General features: G+C 43.4%; 1 protein-coding gene across 1 annotated transcript in view; it reads left to right on the forward strand.

Moving 5' to 3' along the window:
• Positions 1-26,350, forward strand: part of LOC131285455 (uncharacterized) — a 38,056-nt gene that overhangs the window by 6,441 nt on the left and 5,265 nt on the right. Inside the window, exons 3-7 of the mRNA XM_058314311.1 lie at positions 1,356-1,415; positions 2,885-3,042; positions 15,929-16,223; positions 18,271-18,627; positions 25,210-25,419. Of these exons, the coding sequence (XP_058170294.1) occupies positions 1,356-1,415; positions 2,885-3,042; positions 15,929-16,223; positions 18,271-18,627; positions 25,210-25,419 (1,080 nt within the window). The remainder of the gene's footprint in view (positions 1-1,355; positions 1,416-2,884; positions 3,043-15,928; positions 16,224-18,270; positions 18,628-25,209; positions 25,420-26,350) is intronic.

Raw genomic sequence — 26,350 nt, forward strand, 5'->3', positions numbered from 1 at the left:
CTTGCGCGGGTCGCCTTTGTAACGCAGCGTCTCCTTTGGCAGCCGGTTCCGAAGTTTGATTCCGTACATTTTCGAACCAGACCAGGATTACGGGTTTTTTCTTCATCTTTTTTTCGGGCGGTTTCTTCGGGTACGACCACACTTAGGGACGCCCTCGAGTAGAAAACGTTCACGGAGGCGAAGGAAATAACGGTGATTCGAATGGAACGGGGGAGCGTCTGGACCACCTCTGGTCGACATTTTGTGGCTCCGATTCCCACAAGGAAAGGCGAAAAACAACCTCTGCAATGGTTGTGATGCTGGCGGAGCGTCTCTCTTTCTTGGCACTCGACGAGGCAGTGTGGAAAGTTTCTAAATAAATTATAAGTTCTCGAAATCCTTAAGCGCTTTTGTTTTTCAATTCGACCTTTCCGAGCGCGCGTGCGTGTGTATGTAGTTTGTAGGGAACAAGATTTCCTCCCCACATAACAAAAACGTGGGTGCGGCATTGGAGAGGAAACATTTGTTTTTTACACCCACTCCCGGTTTCCATCCCCTCGATCGGTTTGCAGCCGACAGACATACACGTCGGTGAATGGCGGCGATGATGGAAAAGACAAAAAGCCCACCCACTTGCCGGGTCAGTTTTCGCACGGTCACTCGGGAGGATGGCATGCGTCGGTGCAGTCCCATCACCCCGGGTAAGTTGGTGGAAATTTAAATATAAATTGATTTCTGCTTTTAGTCGATCGAGTGCGTACGTGTGTGTGTGTGGCTGTGTGCGGATAAGAAGCGTCCCTCGGTGGACGGCAAGGTTTTCCCGGCCAAAAAGCTACTCGGCCAAAGTCCTGCGATGACACTTCGCTCCGGTTGTAAAGCTGGTTGTAACAAACGTCCGAACACGCCCCCACATGCATGCGAGCGGGTGGGAGGAAAAACCAGGAAAAGCACTTTCATCGGGGGCAATGGGGAACGGACAATGCGTGCCAATGTTATTCAAATGTGTTGGCACAAGTGTTTCAACACGGCGCTTCGGGAAATGTTAACGGAGTGGGAAAGTGAAAAGAAACCAACCTGAAAGCGTTTTCCCGACTCGTTGCGCAATGGCTTTCCCATAAATGTCGACTGAAGCTGGGCCATTCCAAGCAAAGCTGTCTTCCCAATCAATTGGGCGTTTACTAGGAGTATTTGATGCGGACTCTGTTTTTCCCTCACTTTCATTATTCATTCGAGTTCTAAGCAAACGATTTTAAATCGATACTTCACATCTATGAATTTTCAACATAAATTACCAGACGGGAAATACTCCTTAGAATACATGGTTTTAATTGTAGAATTTTAATTGGTCTAACTATGTTATTTTTTTTGTTTTCCAGATAGATGAAATCACAGAAGCAGAACCGACGTCAGTAACGTTGCGTTTTTGCAAACGAAAGGTGAGTAAAACTAACGTTGTCCTTTTTTCTTGGCTGAAATATCATGCACGACCGCAACGCACATAATTTTACTAAATATTCATTCATCATTCACCATCGCTTATCGGAAAACGTGAGTGGCTGCAACTTTCAAGAGACAAATTTACGTAGCAAGCTTTTCCACCGAAAGCAATCCCTTTCGAGATCTTACAATCTTCTGGTCTGCTTTTTTGGAACTCGAAACTTTTCGTTAAAAAGTTTCACCCATTACTGTTGAGCGAAACAAAAGTAGAAAACAAAAACCAAACGAAGCTCAGCACAGTTTATGATGGATTTTCCTCGAGCGAAAACAAAAGGTAGAGTAGGATAATCCTCCACTTTTCCACTTCTTAATTTGCAGTCATCCATCATAAGTAACTTCCGGAGACACGTGCTTCTTGCACACCAGTCCAGAGCTGGCGTGGTGGTAAAAGTGGGGAAAGCTTAAAAACATCAAAACTGAAGTTATACCACATCACTTTGCACACTTTGGAACGCAGAAGAAAAGGTTGCGACGCGCACTTTCGTGGGAAAACTTTACCCAACACATATGGTTACCATTTTTCCAAAGGCGTCGGTATGTTTGCCCGAACGAAAGGTTCTTGCGGTAGTTTAAGCTATATAGCCAACAACGCGGCAGGCAACTTAATACCCCGATTTTTGATTTAGTCACTTTTATAGTAAAATTTTACAATATTTTTTTTAATTTTTATATTATCTATTTACTTTTTCTGGTAGTTCGATCTTGAACCGTAAAAAATCACTTCACTTTAAAAATAAACTTACTATTAAACCCTTTTCAATAATAAGGATTGAGGAATATCATCATTGTAATCAAACCCACTGCGTTTTTCGCCTTGAAGTGCAACCCAGCGTAGTAAGATCCTTTCATTCTATTTTGTGCTCGTCTATAGTGGAAATGAAATCCCAGCTAAACTGCAGAATACTCGTTGAAGAGCTCTGCTTTTCTTTGCCGTTATCCATGCTCGAGTAGCGTCAGGAAGTGTATCGGTTGTAGTAAGATGCAACTTCGTTGATAAATCATACTTTACGTCAAAACACTGCAGCTCGCTTCTTGGTTAACCTTGTCTACTTTTTGTGTTGCCAGGATACAGTGCAACTTCATGCTAGAGGAAGAAATCATTCTCATTTTATTAACCGTGTTTCGGTTTTCATGATTTGTTGTGAATAATCCGTTACTTCATCAAATGCCCTTTGGTACGTTTATGTGCGCGTGTATTTTTTCTCTTATGAGTTTTTGTTCACATTAAATTTATCTATTATATTTATTTTATTATTATTCTTGAACAGAAGTGTAATGAAATTTTTTCATGGATAGTAGAGTACAGCCATCTTGCATGCATGGAGAAATTACGAGCAGCGTACGATCCTCTTAATATAACTCGATGTTCCTAAACCATCTCATACTATTTTCTTTTGTGCGCGAACAGTTTCTTCGACCATTTGTAATCATCTTAGCGTCCGCGGGACTTCGACCGAGCGCCACTGATCTGGAGTTCCTTGGCCGCTGGGTCGGACATTTACAGAGCATTCTAGTGCTGGTGTTGCTCATCGTCGGTTACGTTCTACAATTTCTATGCGGACTAAGGTAAGCTCATCTTTAGTTTTTGTTTGAATTCATTCTTGTTAATCCAATTTAACTCTCAAATTCAAATAGTGGTCGTTTTGACGACAACATAATTTTCGATTTTAATACCTCGAGATTTTTTCAAAAAACAAATAGATCTTTCTGTTCAGCCAGTTTCGAGAACCTACTTGATCACCTCATTTTGACCGTTTTATTATTTGAAGTAAAAACCTTTTCTATTTTTGAAGATTTTATACAATCTGTAAACGGCTGCCTTTTAGCATATTTGTTGACTATATTTTGGCGTTTTTGGGTTTTTATACACCTCTTCATCATTTCGCTAGCTTTATGTAAATAAAATAAGAACAAATTTAAGTTCTTTCTATGTTTATATTTACAAAATGCATAATATAAATAAGCAATATTTAAGAAATAAAATCATATTTTTGCGATAACAAGTGATGCCCTAAATTGACCTAAAAGATTGAAAATCAGGACAGAAACAAACCTTAGCTTTAGGTGAGAGTATATCAGCTTTTTGTTTTTGAATTCAAATTTTGAATTTTGAAAGAGAAAAACCAAAAAAAATGAAAAATAACAATTTTTGCTCTACACCATGCAACCGGGATGATGAAGAGAGAGAGAAAGAGAGAGAGAGAGAGAGAGAGAGAGAGAGAGAGAGAGAGAGAGAGAGAGAGAGAGAGAAGAAAAAAAATAGTGGTCAAAATGACGCATTACCACAAGATTTCAAAGCAATGTATTCTAGTGTTTATGGTTCGCATCGAATGGAGGTGCCTGGTGTTACGCTGGTTGATATCAAGCACTGGGCGCCTCCATTTCAGGTCAAGCGTATTGTAATGGAGGCGCATGGTGTTACGCTGGTTGATATCAAGCACTGGGCACCTCCATTTCAGATCAAGCGTATTGCACCCGATGAATTCATGCATACCATAAGAAAATTATACAATTGACGGTGACTTCGCTTTTCTTAAATATAATTACCTTATTACACAACTAAAATAGAAAACATCTTACATATCTTAATGTAATGGTTGACGTCCAATAAAGCAAAGTGATAGTAATGAAACAAACTGATAGAAAAAAAACTTCTCCATCGTATTTAATCCATTACAACCTATTGTTTACCGCCACCATTATTGTTTTCATTCACATACTAATGGAAACTGCGTGCATAGTGCTGCTGGGGACAATATATGTACTCGTTCACTTACACTATTGGTAAGTGACAGACACAAAAAAACGAAAAGAAAAAGTAAAAACTCTCCGACATGGGTAGGTTTTGCGTAGGGAAAAGTTTCCATGACACCACTTCTTAGCAGCGCGCCAGAAGAATGAAACACCGTTGGACACACTGAACCCAATCATTGCTGCCACGTGCGCTCATTCACCGTGTGACAATGACGGAAAAGCAGGCACACACTTCCAACTGGTTATCGCACGTACGCCCACACACAGACCAGCCCATCATTGTGGCCACCTTCGATAGAAACAAATAAGTCCCATCATTTCCGCCGGTTCGCTCGTAACGTGCGTTACGTGCGCCCCAAGCCCAAGTCGGCGGAAACCCGGAACGACGGAACGACGGTACATGAACAAAGTTTTTCTCTACAAAGGCACGCCACATTGGGATTGGGAAGAAGAAAAAACCAGACAACACAAAAAAAAAGTCGGTAAATAAAACAGCCACATGCGGTTCTTCAAATGGGATAACAAAAGGTTTCGTGCGCACCGACGGACACAGCAGGACGGGACGGATGGGACGAGGCCCTTTAAAATAGCTATCATTCCTCTCACACCTAGCAACCGTGACCGTCTGCGTAACGAAACTGGTTGGGAAACTGATGGACACACATAGATTTTACTCCACGCTCAGGTTGAGCCAGATTAAGGGAAAAAAAGGAGTAAAAACCCTATCCACCGTTGTGCCTCACTTTCAGCTGCGTTTCCGTGCGTGACCGGTTACGGAAGATTCAAGAAGCGGTACTGGATTTTTCCTTTCCAACAATTACAATCTACTTGGCCACATTTAGCTCCAACAAATTCCCCGCCACAAGGTGATCCTTTACTTTGGACCACGCAAAAGCGACCGAGTGAATGGAGCCCAACCTTGCACTGCACGGTCACGTCAAGCGAAGTGGAAATTTTTCGCGTGGAAACCGCCCCGGTTGTTGCTGGAAAACAATTTAAATTCGTTACAGACGTTGCCCGCTGGCGTAGGAAATGAAGGTGAGAGCATATGTGGCTTTGACGCCATCCCGTACGTAAATTCCGTGCATCCTTTTACCTTATCCTCGCTGAACCATGCAGCCCCGATAACCCTGATAAATCCTGTGAGTGCCCAGATATGGCCGGCCGTGCGCATCTTTTCCCTGCCGTGGGTGGGAAAATTTCTGCCCATTAAAATCCTACTTTATTAAAATAATAAAAGGATTATAAATATTTATGACGGTTACCGGATGATCCTTGAGTGAATAAAGGCACCGAACCCGATCGGCGAACCCAGCGACCACGGTTGCCATTATTTTCCTTCCAACAAAAGTTTGGCCGGGGGTTTTTTAACGAAATTCGTTCCGCGAATTCTGCACCTATGTTAATTCTAAGTACATTTACAAAATACATATTTTTTCTTCAAAAACATCATCCCATACATAAATCAAAAATGGAATAAATTATTCTGTAGGTAGAACCTATTCAATATTATTAATTTACACAAATAACCAAATTGGTTTCCTTATTCACCTATTTGTTATTTTGGATTTGAAATTAAAAAGTACCTTACGCTGGCAAATAAATGGTCGTGGTTCTATATGTCTATATAGCTAATATACACGCTGCTTATTTGGTATAAGAACACCTGGCTTTTCACGATTTTCAATGTTGAAAAAATGCAAAATGACATTATTTATGTTTTTATCAGCTCTATATATAAGTTTTCTACATCAAAGTCACGATTACATCATCAGGGGTTTTAATTATATTAAATGGACTTTCAACGTTTTATTGTATTATTTTCAGTCAGGTTAGCAAATCAGGCAGGTTTTAACCAAAAACTTGTAGAAAGCGAGCTAATTTACCAATATTTGCAATGAAAATCGTGAAAATCAAGGTGATCTTATAACAACTGAACTTTGTACAGTTTTTAATTATAAGCTCAAATTACGAAAACTGATTGAATATCACTATAACTATACTATTTCCATATCCCACAAGAGCAACCGTTACATTATTGGCCTAAACCGACATCCTGAAGGGTCATTTGTTCATCTCCGCAGCGAGATTTCTGCGAGCATTTTTCAATGTACCCACAGCTCAAAAAACAACTATCAGAAGCAGAGCTTAATTTCCAGTAAGCTAAGTTTCCCGCCGAAACCGGGCATTCTAATGTTTGGGGTCGTGTTCTTAGATGATAATCTATAATGGCGCTTTCCGGCACGGTCACCCGCACGATTACCGTCCCGGGCATGCTTACCACCGAGCAACCTAAACTCTCACACACACACACACACACACACACACACACACATGGACGATATGCCCACTGCGTTTGGTCGAAAAGCCAAAACAGTGTTTCAAGTGTTGGGGAGTAGGACACCAGCAATGGAACTGCAAGGGACCGGACCGCTCGAACACCTGCATGCGGTGTGGTGAAGTTGGTCACCGAGCAGGAGGCTGCGACAAGGAGCAGAAATGCGTCCTCTGTCCACCAGATAGGTGCAACCATCGCATGGGGGGACCGGACTGCAAGGCGCGCTGGTAACTGGGAAATCCATGGAGGTGATCCAGCTGAACCTCAACCACTGTGAGCTGGCTCAGCAGGTGCTGTGGCAAACGTTGGTAGAGGCGAATGTGGACGTGGCGCTACTTTCGGAGCCATACCAGGTGCCCGTTGGTGACCAAAGCTGGGTGGTAGACAAGACTGGGAAAGCAGCAATCCTAGCTGGGGGTAAGTACCCCATCCAGAGCGTCATCTGCAGGGATCACGAGGGGTTCGTCATAGCCGTGATAAACTCGATAGTGTGCTGCAGCGTTTACGCTCCCCCCAGTTGGTCCCCCGCAAAATTCGAAGAGTTTCTCAACACGCTGTCGATGGAGCTAGCTGGTAGAGGAGCAGTGGTCGTCGGGGGCGACTTCAATGCTTGGTCGGTGGAATGGGGTAGCAACTCCACAAACCAGCGAGGAACGAGTGTTGCAGAATGCTTCGCGATGCTGGACCTGCAGCTGCTCAACGACGGCGAAACAAGTACCTTTCGGAGAAATGGCAGGACATCTATAGTGGACGTGACCTTCTGCAGTCAACGGCTGGCAACTGGAGCAGATTGGAGAGTGCTAGAGGACGATACCCTCAGTGACCACCAAGCCATTCGCTTCTCGGTGGGACATACTCGTGGTCCATCAGGAAGCGGATATGGGGTCACGGGAGGATGGAGGACGCAGTGCTTCCACTCGGACACGTTCCTGGCGGCTCTAAGCCTCGGGGGCTTTGGCATCGCACCAACCAGTGCCGCTAAACTGGTAGACGTCCTATCGGACGCGTGTGATGCAACAATGCCGAGGAGGAGGCCATCCAGCTCGAAACGTCGGCCGAAGTACTGGTGGAACCAAGCCATCAAGGAGCTAAGGACGGCGTGCACCACGGCCCGCAGGAAGCAGCTGAGAGCCCGCTCCGAAGTGCGTCGGGAGGAGCTGAAGCTGGTGTACCAAGCTGCCAGATCGGCCCTGAAAAGGGAGATCAAAGCCAGCAAAAGGCGATGCTTCCTCGACCTCTGTCGCGAAGCCGAGAGAAATGTGTGGGGCAACGCGTACAGGGTCGTTGTGAACAAGCTGAAGGGCCAGCACCCGCCGGAAAGGTGCCCAACCAGACTTCGTGCCATCATAGAGGAGCTGTTTCCGCAGCACGATCTCACGGCTCGTGTCCTATCGTCGTCATCAGCTGAGGAGCTGTCTGCGGGGGTAGTGCCGGTGACCATCGAGGAGTTGCTGGACGCTGTTAGGCTGCTGAAGCTGGACAAAGCTCCGGGACCGGACGGTATTCCGAATGTGGCGCTGAAAGCTGCGGTGCAGGCGTATCCTGAAGTGTTCAGGGAGTCGTTTCAGCGGCTGCTGGAAACGGGAGAGTTCCCGGCTATATGGAAGAGGCAGAAGTTAGTGCTTCTGCCGAAGCCAGGGAAAGGCATGGGCGGCCCTCCCTCATTCAGACCTCTGGGGCTGCTGGATACAACCGGTAAGCTGCTGGAGAGAATCATATTGAACCGCCTCAGCGTTTGCACGGAGGGTCAAAATGGACTCTCCGACCGGCAGTTCGGCTTCCGCAAGAGGAGATCAACGGTGGACGCAATCCTTGCGGTAGTGGGGAAGGCGAGAGCAGCGTACGAGAAGAAGAGGACGGGAGATCGTTGCTGCGGAATCGTCACCATCGACGTTAAGAACGCTTTTAACAGTGCCAGCTGGGACGCGATCGGCTTAGCTCTGCGGAGGCACAACGTACCCGAGTACCTGTGCAGGATCCTCGCGAGCTACCTCAGCCAGCGTCGCCTAGTCTACGACTCAGAGCGGGGCCAGGAGTCCATGGCCATAACTGCAGGTGTTCCACAGGGCTCCATTCTGGGGCCTACCCTCTGGAACATTATGTATGACGGGCTGCTGGAACTCGACCTCCCTAAAGGCACAGAACTCATCGGCTTCGCCGATGACATCGCCTTGACTGTGCTTGGGGAGAACGCAGCCGAAGTGGAGATCCTTGCGGCCGAGGCCTGTAGTAGGATAGAGTCGTGGATGAGGCAGCACAGGCTCGGGATTGCTCACCACAAAACCGAGTATCTACTGGTGAGCAGCCACAAGCAGAAGCAGTCTTCGTCTATCTGGATGGGTGATTCCCAGATCATCGCTCAGCGGCAGCTGAAATACCTGGGAGTGATGCTGGACGATCGGCTTTCCTTCAAGGCACACGTCGAATATGCCTGTGAGAGGGCAACGCGATCTGCAGCAGCTATCTCGCGCATCATGCTGAACACCGCTGGACCCAGAAGCAGTAAGCGCCGCCTTCTAGCGACGGTGGCTACGTCAGCGTTACGGTACGCGGCACCAGTGTGGGCGGATGCCCTGAGCGCCACAACGTACCAGGAGAGGATTGGAAGGGTGCATAGGCTACTTGCTATACGGGTAACCTGTGCATACCGGACGATATCCTTGGATGCAGTCGCGGTGATTGCAGGGATGGTGCCCACGTGCTTGTTGGTGGAGGAAGACGCTGAGTGCTATCGACGGAAGGCGGCAGGAGGTGGCAGCTCCAGTGCGGTGAGACCAGCGGTTCAGCAGGAGACGATGCGGAAGTGGCAAAGCAGATGGGACAGTTCTGGCAGGGGACGATGGACACACACCCTTATCCCAGACCTCGCGTCGTGGGTAGGGAGAAAACACGGAGAGATTGACTTTTACATCACGCAGTTTCTCTCCGGTCATGGGTGCTTCAAGTCCTACCTGCACCGGTTCAATCATGCCAGCGCCCCGTGGTGTTCCTGGTGCAGCAAGATGGTGGAGGACGCAGAACATGTCCTGTTTGTTTGTCCGCGTTTCCACGTGGAACGCGTCGAGATGGTGCAGAGCTGCAGAGTGGTGCTGACGGCGAGAAACCTCACGCAAGTGATGTGTGCTTCGGAGGAAAACTGGGTGGCAGTTGGAGCTGGTATGCGGGCGATTGCGACGAAGCTGCAGATAAGGTGGAGAGAGGAGCAGAGGCAGGCCCGTGTTGGGCATTGACGACGGATTGGAGCCACTAACCAATCGCTAGCCGTGTGCGGGAGCACAACCCCCCCTGGAAGTAAAGCCTTGCGGCAGTTCCCAGGGGATGTGGTCGAGGAGAGGTTTTAGTGGGTAAAAGCCCCACACTACCCTAGTGTGTGGGGTGTCTTACTGAAGATTTCCTCTTCGCGTAACAAATTAAAAAAAAAAAAAAAAAAAAACACACACACACACACACACACGAGGCCATGTACTCACAAAAGCAGCAACCATTAACGCCGAGCAATTTTGCATTTTTCGCCCACCGACTCCCGCTTTCCCGGTTCCCTCCCTTTTTTCGACAAGGAACGATTGCATGTCTGGCAGGATTGTGAATTACAGAAGCATAAGCCCGGGCGCAAGCAGCTCGGACGTAACACATCCAAAGCAAAGCCGGCACAAGGGTCTGGATTTTGTGATTAATGTGATGGTGCTACTCGCATGCCGACACGACACGACACTGGCGGGGGGAGAGTGCAATTTTTCAGCTGCAACAACCGACCCCGAAAAAACCCGGGAAAAGTTCGTGCTGGGTTTGCTGCGAGGAAACCCGCGCAGGAAAACACACAAACCAAAACCTACCTACCTATTTCCCCTGCGACCCTTGTCCTCCTCGTTCTGCGTGTTTTTTTTCGTCACTGACTCCATTTCCCTGCCAAGCGCATTCTTTGCCCCATTTTCCCACCGACGGTGGTGATCCAATTGGGTGATAGACTGGAAGGAAAACACAGGACTAGCTCAACAACAAAAAAACGCCGACGGAGAATGGTACCCGCATCGGTTTCTCCTACACATCTCCCCTGCCCCGTTTGGATAATGAACCATTTCAACTCAATTTCCTCTAATGACCATGATTACAGTGGCATGGCATAAAATTTCATCATGTCGAGGTACGCCCGAACCGAACCTGGGCGATGTGTTTTCCACCCCACGCCCCGTACCATATGCTACACACGGGATGCAAGACAAAAAGAAAAGCTCGTGGATGGAAATGCACGAACCATTTCCCGATACCTACGTTCCACTTCGCAGCACCCTAGCAGGATTGAACTGCACCCAGGGAAACATTCCCGGTCCCGGTGCACTTCCAACAATGATCTTAACAGAATCGGTTCCCTTTTGCCTGTCGGAAACGCTTCCCTCTTGTCAGCAAGAAGATTTTCTTTCGTCGAAAAGAATCGACGACCCCAAAACCGTCTTGCTGAGCAAGCGGTAACACGCTGGCGCCCTTTTTTTCCACCCGTAAGGGCCAAACATCCATGCGAACCTTTAATCATCCTCACCCCTTTTGAGCATTATCAACATAGACAACGACAACGCGATGGGGTTTGTATGAGAAAGCAATCTGTACCATGATTCGAAATGAACAAAAACAGACGCTGAGAGCGACAAAAAGGGCGAAAGCAGTCGAACCCGAGTAACGTAGAATCGAATGGATTTTAGTTCTTCCTATCCTTATCCTCCTCCTTATTTGACATTACTTCTTGTCTAAACTTGTTCTCTGTTCAAATTATTATTCGTGTAGATTATAAACAAAACTGCTCTTTAATGCTTTCCTCTTTATCTTGAAATACATTGTGACACTTTTTATATTTTTCTTCTAAGATTTTTTCATTTAATATGTTTAATAATCCCATTACAGTGTTATTCATGGCCGTTTTATTGATATTGCAAACCTGTTTGGTTTGAACCACCAGAATAATAAGTGTTTAAAATAGTAACGGGTGAAAATAATTCAAGGAAAAATTGTCATCGTCAGAAGCAAAACACTGTATGTTAAAACAAGTTTGTCACATCACAGTCCACCTTTATTTTGTAGTGGTTTGATCACTCGGATAGAAGAACGTTAAAACTTTTACTTTAAAACTTGTAAGCGTGTTCCAGCTTCATCGATAAAGCTTTTATATTAACCCCTTCACAGTTCAGGCAAGTTAAGAAAATGGCTCAAAAAGTTGGCACACTATTTTTGCGTTTTTCTATAGTTTTTGATCTAGAAACGAAGAAAAAATTATATTTTAGAAAAAATTTTGACAATTTTTTTATTAAATGATGGTCAGTGGTGGTTTTATTTGTTATTGTGATCAGCAATAAATTACCGATAAAAAGCAAAACTTTAGTTCAATTGCATCGATTAGTGTTAAATATATGAATACAAGTTTACAAACAGGTAAGACCGTGTTTTCGAAGCAGGTAAACTCTAAAAACACGACGCGCAACGAAAGTACAAACAAAACGTGCGACGCTTGAACTGTGAAGGGATTAATTTGAACAAAGGCCTGGTAGCTACCCAACCTACAACGTATCTCTACCTAACCTAATTTAAATTACCTATCTGATTCAAGTATTTTCTATTTAATTTGTATAATATTTGAATTGAAATTTATGAATAGTTTATTATCTAGAGCGAAACAACTATCTATCTCGTTTTATTATGTTATCATTCTATCTATCTTGACTGCCTGGTTCAATTTAACTTCCATTCTTAAATTAACGAAACTATCTGATTCATTTCATAAATCTAACACCTTTAATCTATATACCTGATAACCTTGCCATAATTAATGGTAATCATCTTTGATCTTTACATCTATCAAGGTTGCTTTAAATAATTTCAAACATCTTAATTGTTTAATATTTTTTTATCATTCTATAATCAATTCTATTAAGGTCTATTACAATTTGATTCGACTGTATGCGCAATCAACATTTCCAGTTACTTACAAGTAAAAACCCCAAAAACCAACTCAAAAGAGCAAAATTTTGAAAACAAATTTTCCAAGCATAATATGGAAGTACCATTTCGATTCAACGATGGTCGGACGATTTCAAATCCGAAGAAGGGTGGATGCATTTTTCTCGCGTGCTCAAGCACATTCCGCAAGGCACTGGAGATGCAGGGGAAAAAAACAAAACAATCGGAACCCAACGGTAATCCAATGAGAATCTGACAATCATTACACCCAGCTGCCGCGGAGAAGAAAAACGAGAAAAAACAAGAGCGTGTAAAAACTGATTTTGGCTGAGAAATGAGTGAGTAAAGAAAACTGTACGAGTCATCAGGGAGCGAACATTTTCACGTTGCCCAAGAACGAAAAAAAAACATAGAAAAGGAAGGAAAAATGCGATTCAAGAGCTGAAATCAGGACAGAGTTGGCTTGCCGTTGGTAGGACTTCACTCGTAACCCTTTCAGCTGGTTTGTGCTGGTTGGGTGTTTTATTTCTTTCGCCTCGATTCTTTCCGATTTACATCTTCATCAGGGTTTTGCCCCGATTCTCCACCCCACCTCCCGCAGGGGTTTTGGGCTTTGGGACAATCTGTCCACGGTTCGACTTCGCGCTTTTGGGGTTTTCGGTTTTCGTTTCCCTGCCGTCCTTCGGTAACATCATTAACCTTTCCCCTCCCGTGAACGTAACGTGGCCCCATCCCTTTCCCGCCACAACAATCCTTTTACGGTATCCTTGGGATCCCCTGTGGATTGCAGTCAACCCTCTTCCTTCTCCTTCTCCTTGTCCACCGCCCAGAGCGTGGTGCAAATTGGTGCTCGGTCTGCTTAATTTGCTGCAAACATGAAACATCAAAAAGTCGTATCGTAAAAGTCACGGACAGCTTTTTTCAACCCACGCCACGGAACGGGTATCCCTTTACCGTCGTCCGCTGCTTTCCTTCCACCCTGCTCCTCCGTTCGCTTTCCCACGGTGACTAACATTGAAGAGAAAAAAAAGGAGCCGATGAGGACATACGCCGATGGGTTTCTGTGTCATCCCGTTTGGACGTTCCATAGGGACTCATTCTTTCTGCCTTCTTTTTTTTCCACCCTCGTTCCAATATCCTTGTGGTTCAGTTTCGCATCATTTGGATTGGAAAATGTTTAGAAAGTGTACGACAAGAAAAAAAAGAAGAACAAACCACAACGGGTGTGGTTGTCTTTCGTTTTTCCCGTTGAAACGGCTGTTCTTTCATGCCGTTGCAAAACTGCTTCTGGTTATGCGTCCATTTTCACTTGCTTCTGACCTTCGTGGAAAGCGCTTACCGTCTCGGACGTGGACAAACCGCAATCACCGAGCATAACGGTCAGCAAGTCCAATTCATTACGTTAAAGTGTTTATATCGTTGGTTGGCATGTTGTTTCTCGGCGCACAAGAAGCGAGCATTCAAGGGACGCTTCATTTTGCAGCGCAAAAATTACAGCTAGAGTGAAAGAAAAGGTGGCGATTGATGGAGTGTAATACAATTTAGAAAATGATTATTGCAATTAAGTCGCATAAATCTGAAGGGTGAAGTGAACCGTACGCCCTTGTGAACTGTTTTCCAACGCCAGAACGATGAGCTTTACAAATAATAACACAGCTCATTATAAATACTACACAGATTATAATCAAAATATTTTTAAATGAATCATATTGGCTTGTTTACAAACTGACAAATTGTAATTATGTCCTAAGCATACAATAATTAAAGTGTAGTGTAACTGACCATTATTTCATTTCGTAACATTTGACATACGGGTCAACCATGACTATCTGTATTAAAACACAACTATTCATTACCGGTAGCTCCATTTAACACTCATTAATAAACCGTTTCAAGGTGGTCGAACATTTATCATACCATTGGTCATATCATTCGTAAACCAGATGTATCGAAACACGCAATTAAACATATGGTTTCGACGTTTATCGGTCGTAGCTATGATATGTTAAAACCAGCACAAAAAACCAGTTCAATTATTTTAAATCAAATGTAAAAAACTGCTTCAAAATGCTCATTTCAAACTCGTAATTAACCATCAGTTATGGTTTATCATGCGTCAAACATTGACTGTTCGCTGGAATACGGTTGCACAATATTGAACTCTTATTAATTGCTATATAAACGCACCCATTTAATGGGTTTTATTTATTCACTACCAGTTCGCTCGTTGTTATTTGTGGTTCCAGCTCAGGTTTGTGGTGTTTTTAGCGTGTTTTTTTTTTCGTTGCACAATCCGTTTCCGATTTCGTAACTTGGCCTCAACCCAAATACGTTGCTCGCGAGAATTATCCCTAGTTTTGTGTACGCGATTTTTGTGCGATTTTACTTCCTCTCCCCAGTAAAATCTGGCACGTCGTCCGGTTTCAACCACGCTGCAGTTTTTCCTCTACCAATGAACATATAAAACGCGATGATGGAGTAAGAAATTCATCATTGTTACGTGTGTAACGTGGTGGAAAAACTTTAACCCATCATCGCCAGCGTGGCTGTCATCAGCACACTCGGGGCGCCCACCATTCTCGTTTCATTTTACAAACGAATGTCGTTTCGTGCATGGAAAAATGACGCAGGAAAGCAAAAAAAAAAATGAAACAGTTTATGATTTAAAAATATTCATTTCCAAATGTGGAGAGCAAAACATACAAGCCGGCAAACGGAACGATTTAACCGAGTTTCTCGTTTTGGTTATGACAAATGGCACAGAGTGAAAATCTAAACCAATATAAATCCAACGAAACGTTTCTATCTTGATTCTTGGTATTGGATCGTTTGGGATTTCAAACAAATTGTTGAACAAAATGTTTCTAGTTTTCTAACGTATCAATTTTTGTCTACTTTCGTTGAAAAAAAAAAACGGAAGTATGAAAAGGTTTAAATACGAAACTGATACGTCGAAATATTCGTGATGAAACCTGTGTATCGGAGTAATTCTCGGTATCAGTTCGTTTTGGATTTCCAATAATTGTCGAACCAAATATTCTACAAAAAATAAAAATATGTTTTACTGCATCTTTTTTTTAGAAAAATATTAAAAGAGTTAAACATATAACTGATATTTAGAAACATTCGTGGAAAAAAATATGCATATGGGTGAAGCGACTTGTTTGAAATAATTCTTATCGAATTTAATTTCACCAAACCGTCAAATTTATGTTGTTATGTTCATAGTTCAATCTTCACGTTTCTCGTTTTATTTAACTTTTCTATTGACTTATTATATGGCAAATATCGTTTTCATGAGGTACAACAAATTAGTTTGGTCAACCAATGTTATTTTAAGTGAAAAAAGAACAGACTCGCCAGTCACTTCTCCACACGTGTGCTGTTGTTTTATTTTTCCTATCCATCTTCCCGCAGACGTGACCATGGTTTCGTTGAGGCGAATCAATCTACTCCGACAACTTTGTCGCCCGAAGCCGTCCGACCGTTCGGTAATTGGACCGTACCGTCGCGTCGAATGTCGGACTTCGCCGCCGGGCGAACGATCCCATCCTCGGCCGGCGACACTGCGGGTCACTACGGGCTGCTCGCCTCCGGGGAAGCCATCTTCATCTACCTCGTCCCGGCCCTGCTCCACCTGAGCGGATACATTATGGCGGTCTTCATCTACCGGTTCGCCGATAACGAGCAGCTGCAGAGTCTTGTCGAGCGGGTATGTTTCCGGGGCCGTAGCTTCTTTCGTTACTTTCATTTACACCCATCCAGTCACTTGTGCCGGATGCACAGGATTCGTTTTTCTTTGCATCTTTTTTTCTGGGCTCATTAGAGCCCTTTGCACTATATAATCATTTCCGTGAAATATGTCGCAAAACAGGGTAAATCGGTTGTAAGAAGTCTTACCTCAAGTAAAAGATCATATGTTTTCTTCTCCCCGACACCATTTCCCTTGCGGGCCTACTCGGATGGTAAAGTGCGTCAAATTATAGATCGCTGTCAACTCCGATTTATTCCGAACACCGTGTCGGTGGGATTTAGTGAACGTGAAACATTCATCGCGTTTCCCATCACCCATAAATATCCTCCTTTGATCGATGCGCGAACGAGCGAACAAATCAATCTCCCCCATGTTGTCCCATGCTCGACAAACATGCACGAACGTGTGCGGTTTGGAAAGTGGGGGAAAAAAACATTACACCACCGGCGTCACAATAAAGAATGGGGAATAAAACACGTACACCGCAACCACGATGTGCAACAACGACACGATCATTATGCAGGGTGCTTTTTTTCTTCTTCCGAAGTTTACTTTGCGGCTCTGCAATGGTAAACAATTTTCCAAACCCACCAAACGTAAACGTTCGTGAATCTTTGTTTATCCGCCTAACACACCTTTTTCTATCCATCACACCGCTGACATTCGGCTGGAATGAAACGTGTAAATTGGGTAGAAAAGCGCTGCGAACTAACGGAAAAAGAGATAAATTTAGTTACACGCTTGGAATTATGTTTCACACAGAATGATGTCTTTCGCGCAACCGATGATCACATTGTTGAGTGAAATATATTTGTTTGTCAAGGAATGTTTCATTTATCTCCTTAAAGTATTGAAGGATACAAACTGAAAAACGAAGTAACGTATTTACTTTTACAACCTATAACACCACCTTTTACAGTCTAGAACACTGCTTCGAATACTGGGGAATTTGTTTTACCCATAAATTTATAACATAAAGCACAAGAGAGGTTTAAACAATTTATTGATGTAGCTGTAGAATATTTATACGAATACAATTTGTGTATATAACTTATATTAGATTGCGATAAACGGGCTTTAACTGTAGAACTAGCAGTGACAAAAGTAAAAAATATATATGTTTTGAAAATCTAAAAGTATCGCATTAAAAAGTTCGTTTGAATTTGAATTGAAACCATTAAATTTGTTACAAATACAGAAAACATACTCTATAAAGGTAGTGCTGTACAAGCAAAAACTGGTATGTTACATTTTTTAAATCCCCAATTTGATGTTTTAAATCGCTTCTTTTCCTTGCTTTGCGGTTTCCTTCAATGCATCCGGATTAAAACGAGAAGCTTTCTTTTTTTCAAGTTTTTTCATTTTCCTTTGAGTACGCGACAAAATTAATATCAGTTTTAAATTCCACGCCAGCAGCCAGCAGGTTTCAGCGATCCTTTCAAGCCCCGTTGGCATTAATTAACGTTACATGTTCGCCACTTTAAACGGTCTCTTCGTGGAAAAAAAGAAAATGAAACATTTTCCAGCGTACGCTATAACGAACATTCAATATTTAGCATCATTCATCATTTAACCAATTTTCCACCGGTTTCCCGTTTGCTCATCAAGCACTTTGCCGACCCGCAACGGAATCACCCGTTCGTTCGCGGTAATGTTTTACAATTTTCCCACAAACCCATTACCAGATCCGCCGGGAAATCGGCCATCGTGTTTTCGATTTCGGTCGAATAACAAAATACCTTCCCTCTACCTTGCACCAAGGGATAAAAAACAATCAATTCGATTAACGATGACAGCTACATATACTTTCTTCCCATTTTCGCCCGAGGGCCAGTGGGAAATCAATGTCATCGAGGGCGAGTCGGTCATCGATTGTAGGCCGTGATCCCTGATTTCGGTGGTGGAATTAAATTTACATCAAAAAAGGAAAAAACAAACAAACGATCGGATCAGGACCGTGTGATTTTTGTTTCACTCCGTTTTTCTCGGGCTCTCTCCCCGGCAGGTTTTCATCCTGAGTAACAACCCGCGTCGCCTGGTGCTGACACTTTGGCTGTACTTTGGGCTCGGGCTCGGCTGGCTGGCGGCTTCCACCACCTACGTGGCCCTGCTCGGCACAAACGGGGCCAATGCGTATGCCGAGCGGTTCGGCTCGTTCCAATGGACGACGGGAATGGCTAGGTGGACCGGGACGGGTGAGTTGCTGAAAGTGATGCTCATCGTCGCGCTGTTCTTTCACGATCTCGTGCAGATGGTGGTGATCGTGAGCTACGGTCTGATGTGCTACATGCTGCGATGCTACCTGCAGGCGCTGAAGGAGAAGCTGCTCCTACACACAATCGAGCCGCTCAACTGGATGAGGGTAAGTTTATTATTTTATAAAGCGATGGCATTACATATTTAAATTAGATTTCAAATTCATCAAACAACTTTCAAGTAACTGAAAATAGGTAAAAAGTTATAAATCAGCTACGAGATTTACATTTATCTACCGATCCAAACAATGTACAAATCTTAAACACAACGCCATCATGTTACTTAACCTTTGTTATGTTCAATGTAGAAATGTAAATCTGTAACCCATTGCTTTCGTTCGTTTCTCCAAGGCCCCAATCCTCCCACGGTTACAAAAAGTCAAACGACTTGTTGTCCATGCTTTGCAGACTGCACGTTTATTTTCTTTCCATTTTCCCAACAGGTCCTTTTTATCAATTTGAGATGAAATTGCAATCGACAAGTATCGAATGCATGCAATGCCCCTCCCGGACCATAAATACAGTCGTATGGGTTTTGTGAAGCCACCGGGCAGATAAAGAAACCGTTTGGCTCGTAAAACTTCCAGCTCAGGAAAACGATTCGTTCGGGGAACAAGAGAGGAATGGGAATGTAATGGGGTAGATGCACCCGCACTCGGGTTCTTTTATATTTATATTTGTTCGCTCCATCTTACATAAATTGGCAAGATTTATCGCAACATGTTCTACATCATTTAGGTGGATCGGCGAAAAGCTTGTTGTGGCTTGAGTTTTCGATTGGAGAAGATGGCTTTCCACCGGGCCCGGGGAAGATAACGAACATCGATACATTCCAATTAATGGGCGACAAGATGAAACAATACCGTTCCCCGGAGTGTGGAGCGATTTATATTTCTTCGACAAACTTTTTCACAAGCGAAATCAACCTTAATTCATTCTTTGTACGTTAAGGAAGTCCTCGGGAGGTTGTGAAAATGTTTTTTGTTTTGATTTTTGTACTTGGAGCGTAAAACACGAATTATAAAATAATCATTCAACATTTTACTACAATCAATTGGAGTCATTAGCTTAAATAACACACTTTGTCTTACTTAAGAACGAGAATTTCATCTGCTCTGCTTATAAATACACACATTTTCACACTGAAAATCAATTTTCCTAGCGAAGGCGCTCTTCAGAAGATAAGCTTATCGATTGGAGAATAAAACCAATTGACAAAACATAAAGAAAGAGTGCCATCAGCCAACAAACAGCTAGTTCGATATTGAACCGTCCACTAAGTGACGCACGGACGGGACGAAATTGATAAAGGAAATAATGGATGAATAATTTATCAGCATCATTTTGAATTTTGTTTACTCGAGCAATGCAAGAATGTCCGAGAAGACTATTCCAACGGTGTTTTCTCCATCATAAAAGAATCGAACAAAAAACCAAACAAACAAAATCTAGGTCAAAAGACACCGCAGATAAAGTGCAAGACGTGATGAAAGTTCGACAGACAAGGAACTTTTCCGCCGCCACGAGCTGCTGTTCAAGTGTTCATTAGATATTCCCAGCGGACAAAAGAATCTACGCACATAGAGCCGGGGAAATAAAACATCGGAATGGATGAACGGAGTAAAGTGTCCACCGCACATAAATTATGCCTTGATCGAAAATGGATATAAACTTGCTTTGCGCTCCAAACCACGATCCCTTATCGGAACACTAAATTCGATTTTCACACGACAATACGGTTTGCGGGAAATTTAAAAGATGAAATGCCAACATCAAACGACCACAAGCGAGTCGTAACAGTATAACGTAAATAATTGGCACGATCGGAAGAATCGCCAACCCGTTTCCAATTCCAGGAACGAGCTGTTAACTGGCCGATTGCTATATCGGTTTGCTATAAATCAAGGACCTTCTGTTAATCGAAAATCAATTTTCTTTCCTAAGTTCACGTTTGAAAACGAAACATGTACCGTCATATGGGAATCGAATACGATGGAGAACATAAATTAGTAGTTGATTGATGAGAGCAATAAAAGCAAAGTAACCTCCATTACGGCACACGTCAGGCGCCATTTTCCCAGGCGAATTCAAAAGCTACTATGGTTTAGATCGGGGGTCGGCAAAGTTCGATTTTAACCGTAATAACATTTTAGTGCTTCATACAAAAAATACATATATACATTGGATTTGGTCTCGATGTCAGGTTTGTTTTTTCCCAAAACAAAGATTAAAAATGTTGAACAAATCAGTATATTACCATTCAATACCAAGTGACTTTCTCGTATACTTTTTGTTAGACTTGTTCTATCGTATTGGTATATATATAATACCAATAACTCGTTTACTTTGCATCCAAAATAGCTATATTCAAGGAATATAATTTTCAATTCTGCGGGGGGGGTCTGCGACAGCCGAGCGGTAGCGCCGGTTAGAAAATCGGCCCATGAGCGCCGGGGCTCACCACCTCGACGGCGTGGGTTCGAATCCCATCCGAGACCGGACCCTCTCCTGTACGAGAGGACTGACTATCCACGTACAACAGGGAAACAAGTCTCGTAAGCCCTTAACGGGCAGGCATGACCAAGAGGTCGTTACGCCAAGAAGAAGAAGAAGAAGAATTTTCAATTCCATCACAAAACAAAATAAGCCTCGCAATATTGAAAACTTATAAAAGCGCAGTTACTTTAGTTACTACAGCAAGAGCTCCATTAAAACAAAGATATTTTAAAATAATGTGTGTGCAGGATCAATTTCAAGTACAATTTAAGAAAAATGATTAACAGTAAAATAAACCAAAATTCAACGAAAATAAGGATGAAAATATTTAAAAAAGTTTAACGGAAACGTTTCAAATAATTTAGCTTATACCACTTTGAATGTAATTTTACTATTTATAAAGTTGATACTCTATTCAAAAAGGTTTAGTATTAATTTAAAAACATTAAAGCATCTGGCCCTTTTTGGAAAACGTGTGCCGATCCCTGGTTTAGATATCCGCAACGGATAGTACGAAATCTAGAGGAATATGACTTTTCAAAATGAAACCGCACTTTAGACGCAAATGATTAGGAATAAAGTGTCGTTTTAGTGGCCGTAAATAACTTAATGGCATATTAATTCTTGGATTTTTAATGTATGCAACCCCTTTGCAAAAAAAAAAGATCCAGTAAGTAACGTTATTCAGATAAAGTTCGTGATCTTGATTTATACTTTTTTAATTGAATCGTTACGCAACGGGAACCGCATGAAAAATTATTTTCCGATATCATAACAATTAAATAATTTTCCTCCGAAACGAACCCGCACGACTGTTTGTACGACTTCTGCTGACACTCGCACTCCTGAGCCGTCTTCGCGGGCACACTTTTCCGGGCCAACCCATCGGGGCGGCCGGAAAACCGCCAATCCTGCGACCGCAGCGCGCGTATGATTTGTGGTATTGCATCCCCGGGAAGCAATCAACGGCCGGATCGCGATGCCCCGGCGATAATCGGGCATAAATATCCCCCCGACCTGCAGGAATTCAATTAAATGCTTGTTTTCGGAAAAGTATGCCTCTCAACGCCACGCCACGAGGAAACCCGGGTGCCAAAGGGCCCGTGGCCGAGCGGGGTGGGTGGAAATTTATCGAACTTTCCATGTGAAACTTGCTCATTACCGGGCGCGATCCACGGGTGGTAAACGGGGCTCTTTGTGGATTACGAAGTTGGCGCTGGTCGTCGAAATCCGTCGGGCGGTAGGGCAAGTAATTAACGACGGCTTTTGTTACTGTTTTTCCCACCGTCCACAGTGTCCCCTACCTCACCACTCGGCACCATTTTTCACCCCCACGATCCCGGGGTGCATGCATTACTAGCGGGAATAATTTCAAACCGTTGGACGCTGGGGTCGGTTGGGCGGAAAATTCCGAGCCGGGCCGTGGAAAATGCGGACGCACAATTTCGTCCATCCATTTGCGCCATTGCGATGGTGCGTAAACGATCGAAACGAGGGTCGACCGATGCGCTAATTCGCCCATTCAATTATAGATATTTTCCGCATAATCACTATCATAATCTATCGAATAAATAAATCAACAGATCATGTGCTTGCATTTTCTTCCCCTCTTCCCCACCCCTCCGCGGAGGATGGAAATAGCTCCCATCCTTCGCTGATTGCTTATTTGGCCCGTTGGGGAGTGGCTGGAAAATATCTTTCCGGAAGAAATCCGCCCACAACACGTCGACAACAACACCGACGCGACAAATTCATCCCGGGTTCGGTGGAGAAAAGGTGCTCACCACGTTCCGTTTTTCCAGCCGGCGTCCCTGCCCTACCCGACGGGAAATGTGCGGCCCAAGGAATAAATTGATCGCCCACACGAACGCACAAATCGCGGCCGGCCGATGAGGCCAATTTTCGCATTCCACCAGCGAGCCTTCATTCTTCGGTGACCGGCGAGCGTCGGTTCCGAAATCCGGTACAATCATAAATATTCAGGGAGGGTCCCGGGAATCACGGCCACCCCGCGGGCCGGCCACTGGCGTGATGCTGGCATTCGCGAGCAGCTCGTCGCCAGAAAAATCACCCCAAAACATGCTTCCATAATCCCGCAGACCCGTGTCACCTTCGGGTGGCTCCGAAACGGGGAGCCGGGGGGTTGAGATCAGGAAGTGGAACATTTGTTCCCGCACGCATTTTACGGGCCGATTCCGATGATTTATGGTTCGGTAAAGAGATACCCATGCGCTCATTCGAGCTTCGATTCGTACGCTTCGCAAATGGAACATGGCCACCAGTAGTGATCGGTTATGGAAATTGCGAAGATTTTCAATTACACTTTCCCAACACTCGAGGCTTGTAATTTAAGTAGGGATATATTTGGATAACTTGTTTGGAATTCGTTTTACGACAAGTCTGAAATTTAGGGAGAAAAAGAGATCTATTCTGTATACAAAAATCTAAGGTGTCGACAAGACTTAAATCCTATAAACTCTCTTTACTGTATTAATTTCGTGTACCAAACTTATAAAGCTTTAAATACAAAAAAATCGGTCAAGTTTACCCAAGATTATTGGTATCCCGGGGTTGTTTTTTTAAAAGAAAATTGAAGCTTTATTAATATTAAGAAAATATTTAAATGTGTAGAGATTTTCCTTAACAGAATAGCAGCTACTAAGCATTTACTTACATCTCTTGAAGAGATGATTAAAGATTATGTAAAGAACTGGTTGTTGCTTGAAAGCTTGAAACACTTTATATACTAATTTATTGCTACTTATATTAATCTTAACCTATTTTATTTACTTACGAAACTAAGTTACGAATCAATTCATGTATTGATAAGAGACATTTAGCTCTGGTTGATATATTTGTATTGGTCAACTGTATGTTTATTCGTTCCACTCCAGCAAGCTCCAGAACATGATTTGTAGGGGTCCTCCAGTGAAGGTTTAACATTTTTAGTATCTTGTTTGCTCTGATTTGCAATTTGTTTAAGCATTTATGAAAATTAAAATTTTACTCAAATATTTTAGATACGGTTTTAATATACTAGAGTTTTAATTTTCTACGGTCTATTATGAATAGACAGATGTTAAAACATACAAAATTTATCAATTTGCGTAGTTAGTCGTAGGCGTAATGAATGTTAAATGAAGAGATTGACAATTAATTTGCTTACATGTAAGTGATTGAGAAAATTTGGGTTTTCTAAAATGTACTGGATAAGGTTTCTGTACAGTTTAGTTTTGTTTTCATTTCCAAAGGCAAATAGACAAATTTTAACGATTTTTCACTAAAAAACGGAAAACGTTGATAAATTTAATTTGACAGCAAAATGAACAGTAGAATTTCGTTTGAATTCAGAAAAAAATTGACAATGTTATCATTTAAATTGAAACAAAAACATTTGATTATATGTTGCAACTTAAGGCTTTATCGCGGAACAAACTTGTTTGATGTTGTGAGACATTTCCTGTACACCGAACTCTCGCGATTTGAAGTTTTGTCTATTTGGTCCGTTTCCATAACTTAAAAAAAGGTTATAAAATCATTTGTCAGTCAAATCAAGATAAAACTCCTTTTGACACTAATTTCATAGAAAACATTCAAGTATAGGAACTTATTTGAAGAATTGTAGAATCACTGAATTATTGAGTTGAAAAGTAGCAAGACATACCCAGGATTCACCTTAAACCAAATATCTAAAAATATATTTATTTAACACATTTTCCGATCATTATCATTTTTATACAAATATATTTTTAAATAGTATTTTCCTTTGTTTTCATCCACATCCATCATATTAAACATTTCTAACAAGAAACAAATGAAAAGCCAGACGCAAAAAACCTCACTTCTCGCGAGTGCCTTGCAAAGCAGTAGAGTAGAGCAGAGCAGCTTACGTATTTGCAAAGCCGCATAATCCCCAGTCTTTTCCGCACTTCACAGCCCAAACCGTAACCATGGCACCTGCTACCAACCTTCCACACCCGGGGACGCAATCTAAACAGCTCCGGTTGTTACCCACGTTCCGTTGTTTAAACCCACGCAACCAACTCCCGCCCAGATTAGGTCAACTCTTTCCACTGTAATATTTTTTTCTGCCTTTTCCCTTTTCTTCTTCTATGCTTTTATGCTGCGTCATGTGCCCGCCGATGACGGTGAAAAATCGCCCCCTTCCGGTGACTGCTGCGGTTGCGTAACAGGAGATCTGCGAGTTCCGTAAGCTGCTGCACCATCTGAACACGAGAATCTCGCTGCCGGTCGCGAGCCTCACGGTGCTGAACCTGAGCTACACCGTCGCGAGCGTGGCGCACCTGTTCCGCGATATGACGGCCTGCCCGATTAACATATTCACCGCCAGCCTCGCCAACGTCCTGCTCTGGCTGGTCATCGCGCTGATCCCGTTCTTCCAGGTAAGCCGTTCGGCATAGGCTTCACCGACGGTGAACGTCCCAAAGCCGACTTGTAATCCTGCCGGATCATCTAATCACATGGTGCCGTTTGTTGCACGCAAGCACGTCCATCGTCCCCACCACCACACCACCCTTCCCCTCCTTCTTGAGCCCTGCTAGGGGTGGATTTACAAATTGATCCTCCCCGGACCTACCACTCGATAACACCGAGCATATAGGCGAAGTGGTGATATCCTAGGCTATCCGGCTACCCTCGACCAACCATCCTATTATGTGTGCAATTAGTGACCGGTGGGTGCATCAGGGTAAGTCCGATGAAAACCTCCCCCCACCCGGAAGCGGAACCTTCGCCCCGTCCGGGAACGGCGGGGTGATTCATAAAGCTCGACCCGGGGGCAGCTTTATGGACAGCTCGACGCACTGACCGCGAACACAGTCGTTGGGATGTAAGTCGCTGTGTGGGTGAGCCTTCGACCGCACCGAAAATTAAGTCCGTGCGAGTAGACATTAACTCGGAGCGCTGTGCGTAATTATTTAACCGTCCCTTAATGTGCTGCATCGAGGCGTGCTGGTGGCTCAACAGTATCAATTCATCTATTTTAATTAAAACCACTATGTACGATACTCGGATGCGTTTGAATTACTTGCTTTAACATTAATGCTCTCCGGTTTCGGCCGCGGAAAAGCATAAGCACATTTAATAATGTTTTCGAATCTTGTTTGTCTAAAGGTTAATTAAACTTTTAAAGCAACAAATTATGCACGGCACACTAAGTGAGTATTAATAGCAACAAAGTAAATTTTACTAGTAGGGGTACCTGGGGTAATACGCACCTCTTAAGGGAAACTGTTAGTTTCCAATGAACCTTGCTAGTGTATGTCGATTTTATCAACTAATTTAGTTCATCATGGTTCAAACTAGTAACCTGTT

The sequence above is a fragment of the Anopheles ziemanni genome, chromosome 3, assembly GCF_943734765.1.
Source record: "Anopheles ziemanni chromosome 3, idAnoZiCoDA_A2_x.2, whole genome shotgun sequence".
Taxonomy (NCBI): domain Eukaryota; kingdom Metazoa; phylum Arthropoda; class Insecta; order Diptera; family Culicidae; genus Anopheles; species Anopheles ziemanni.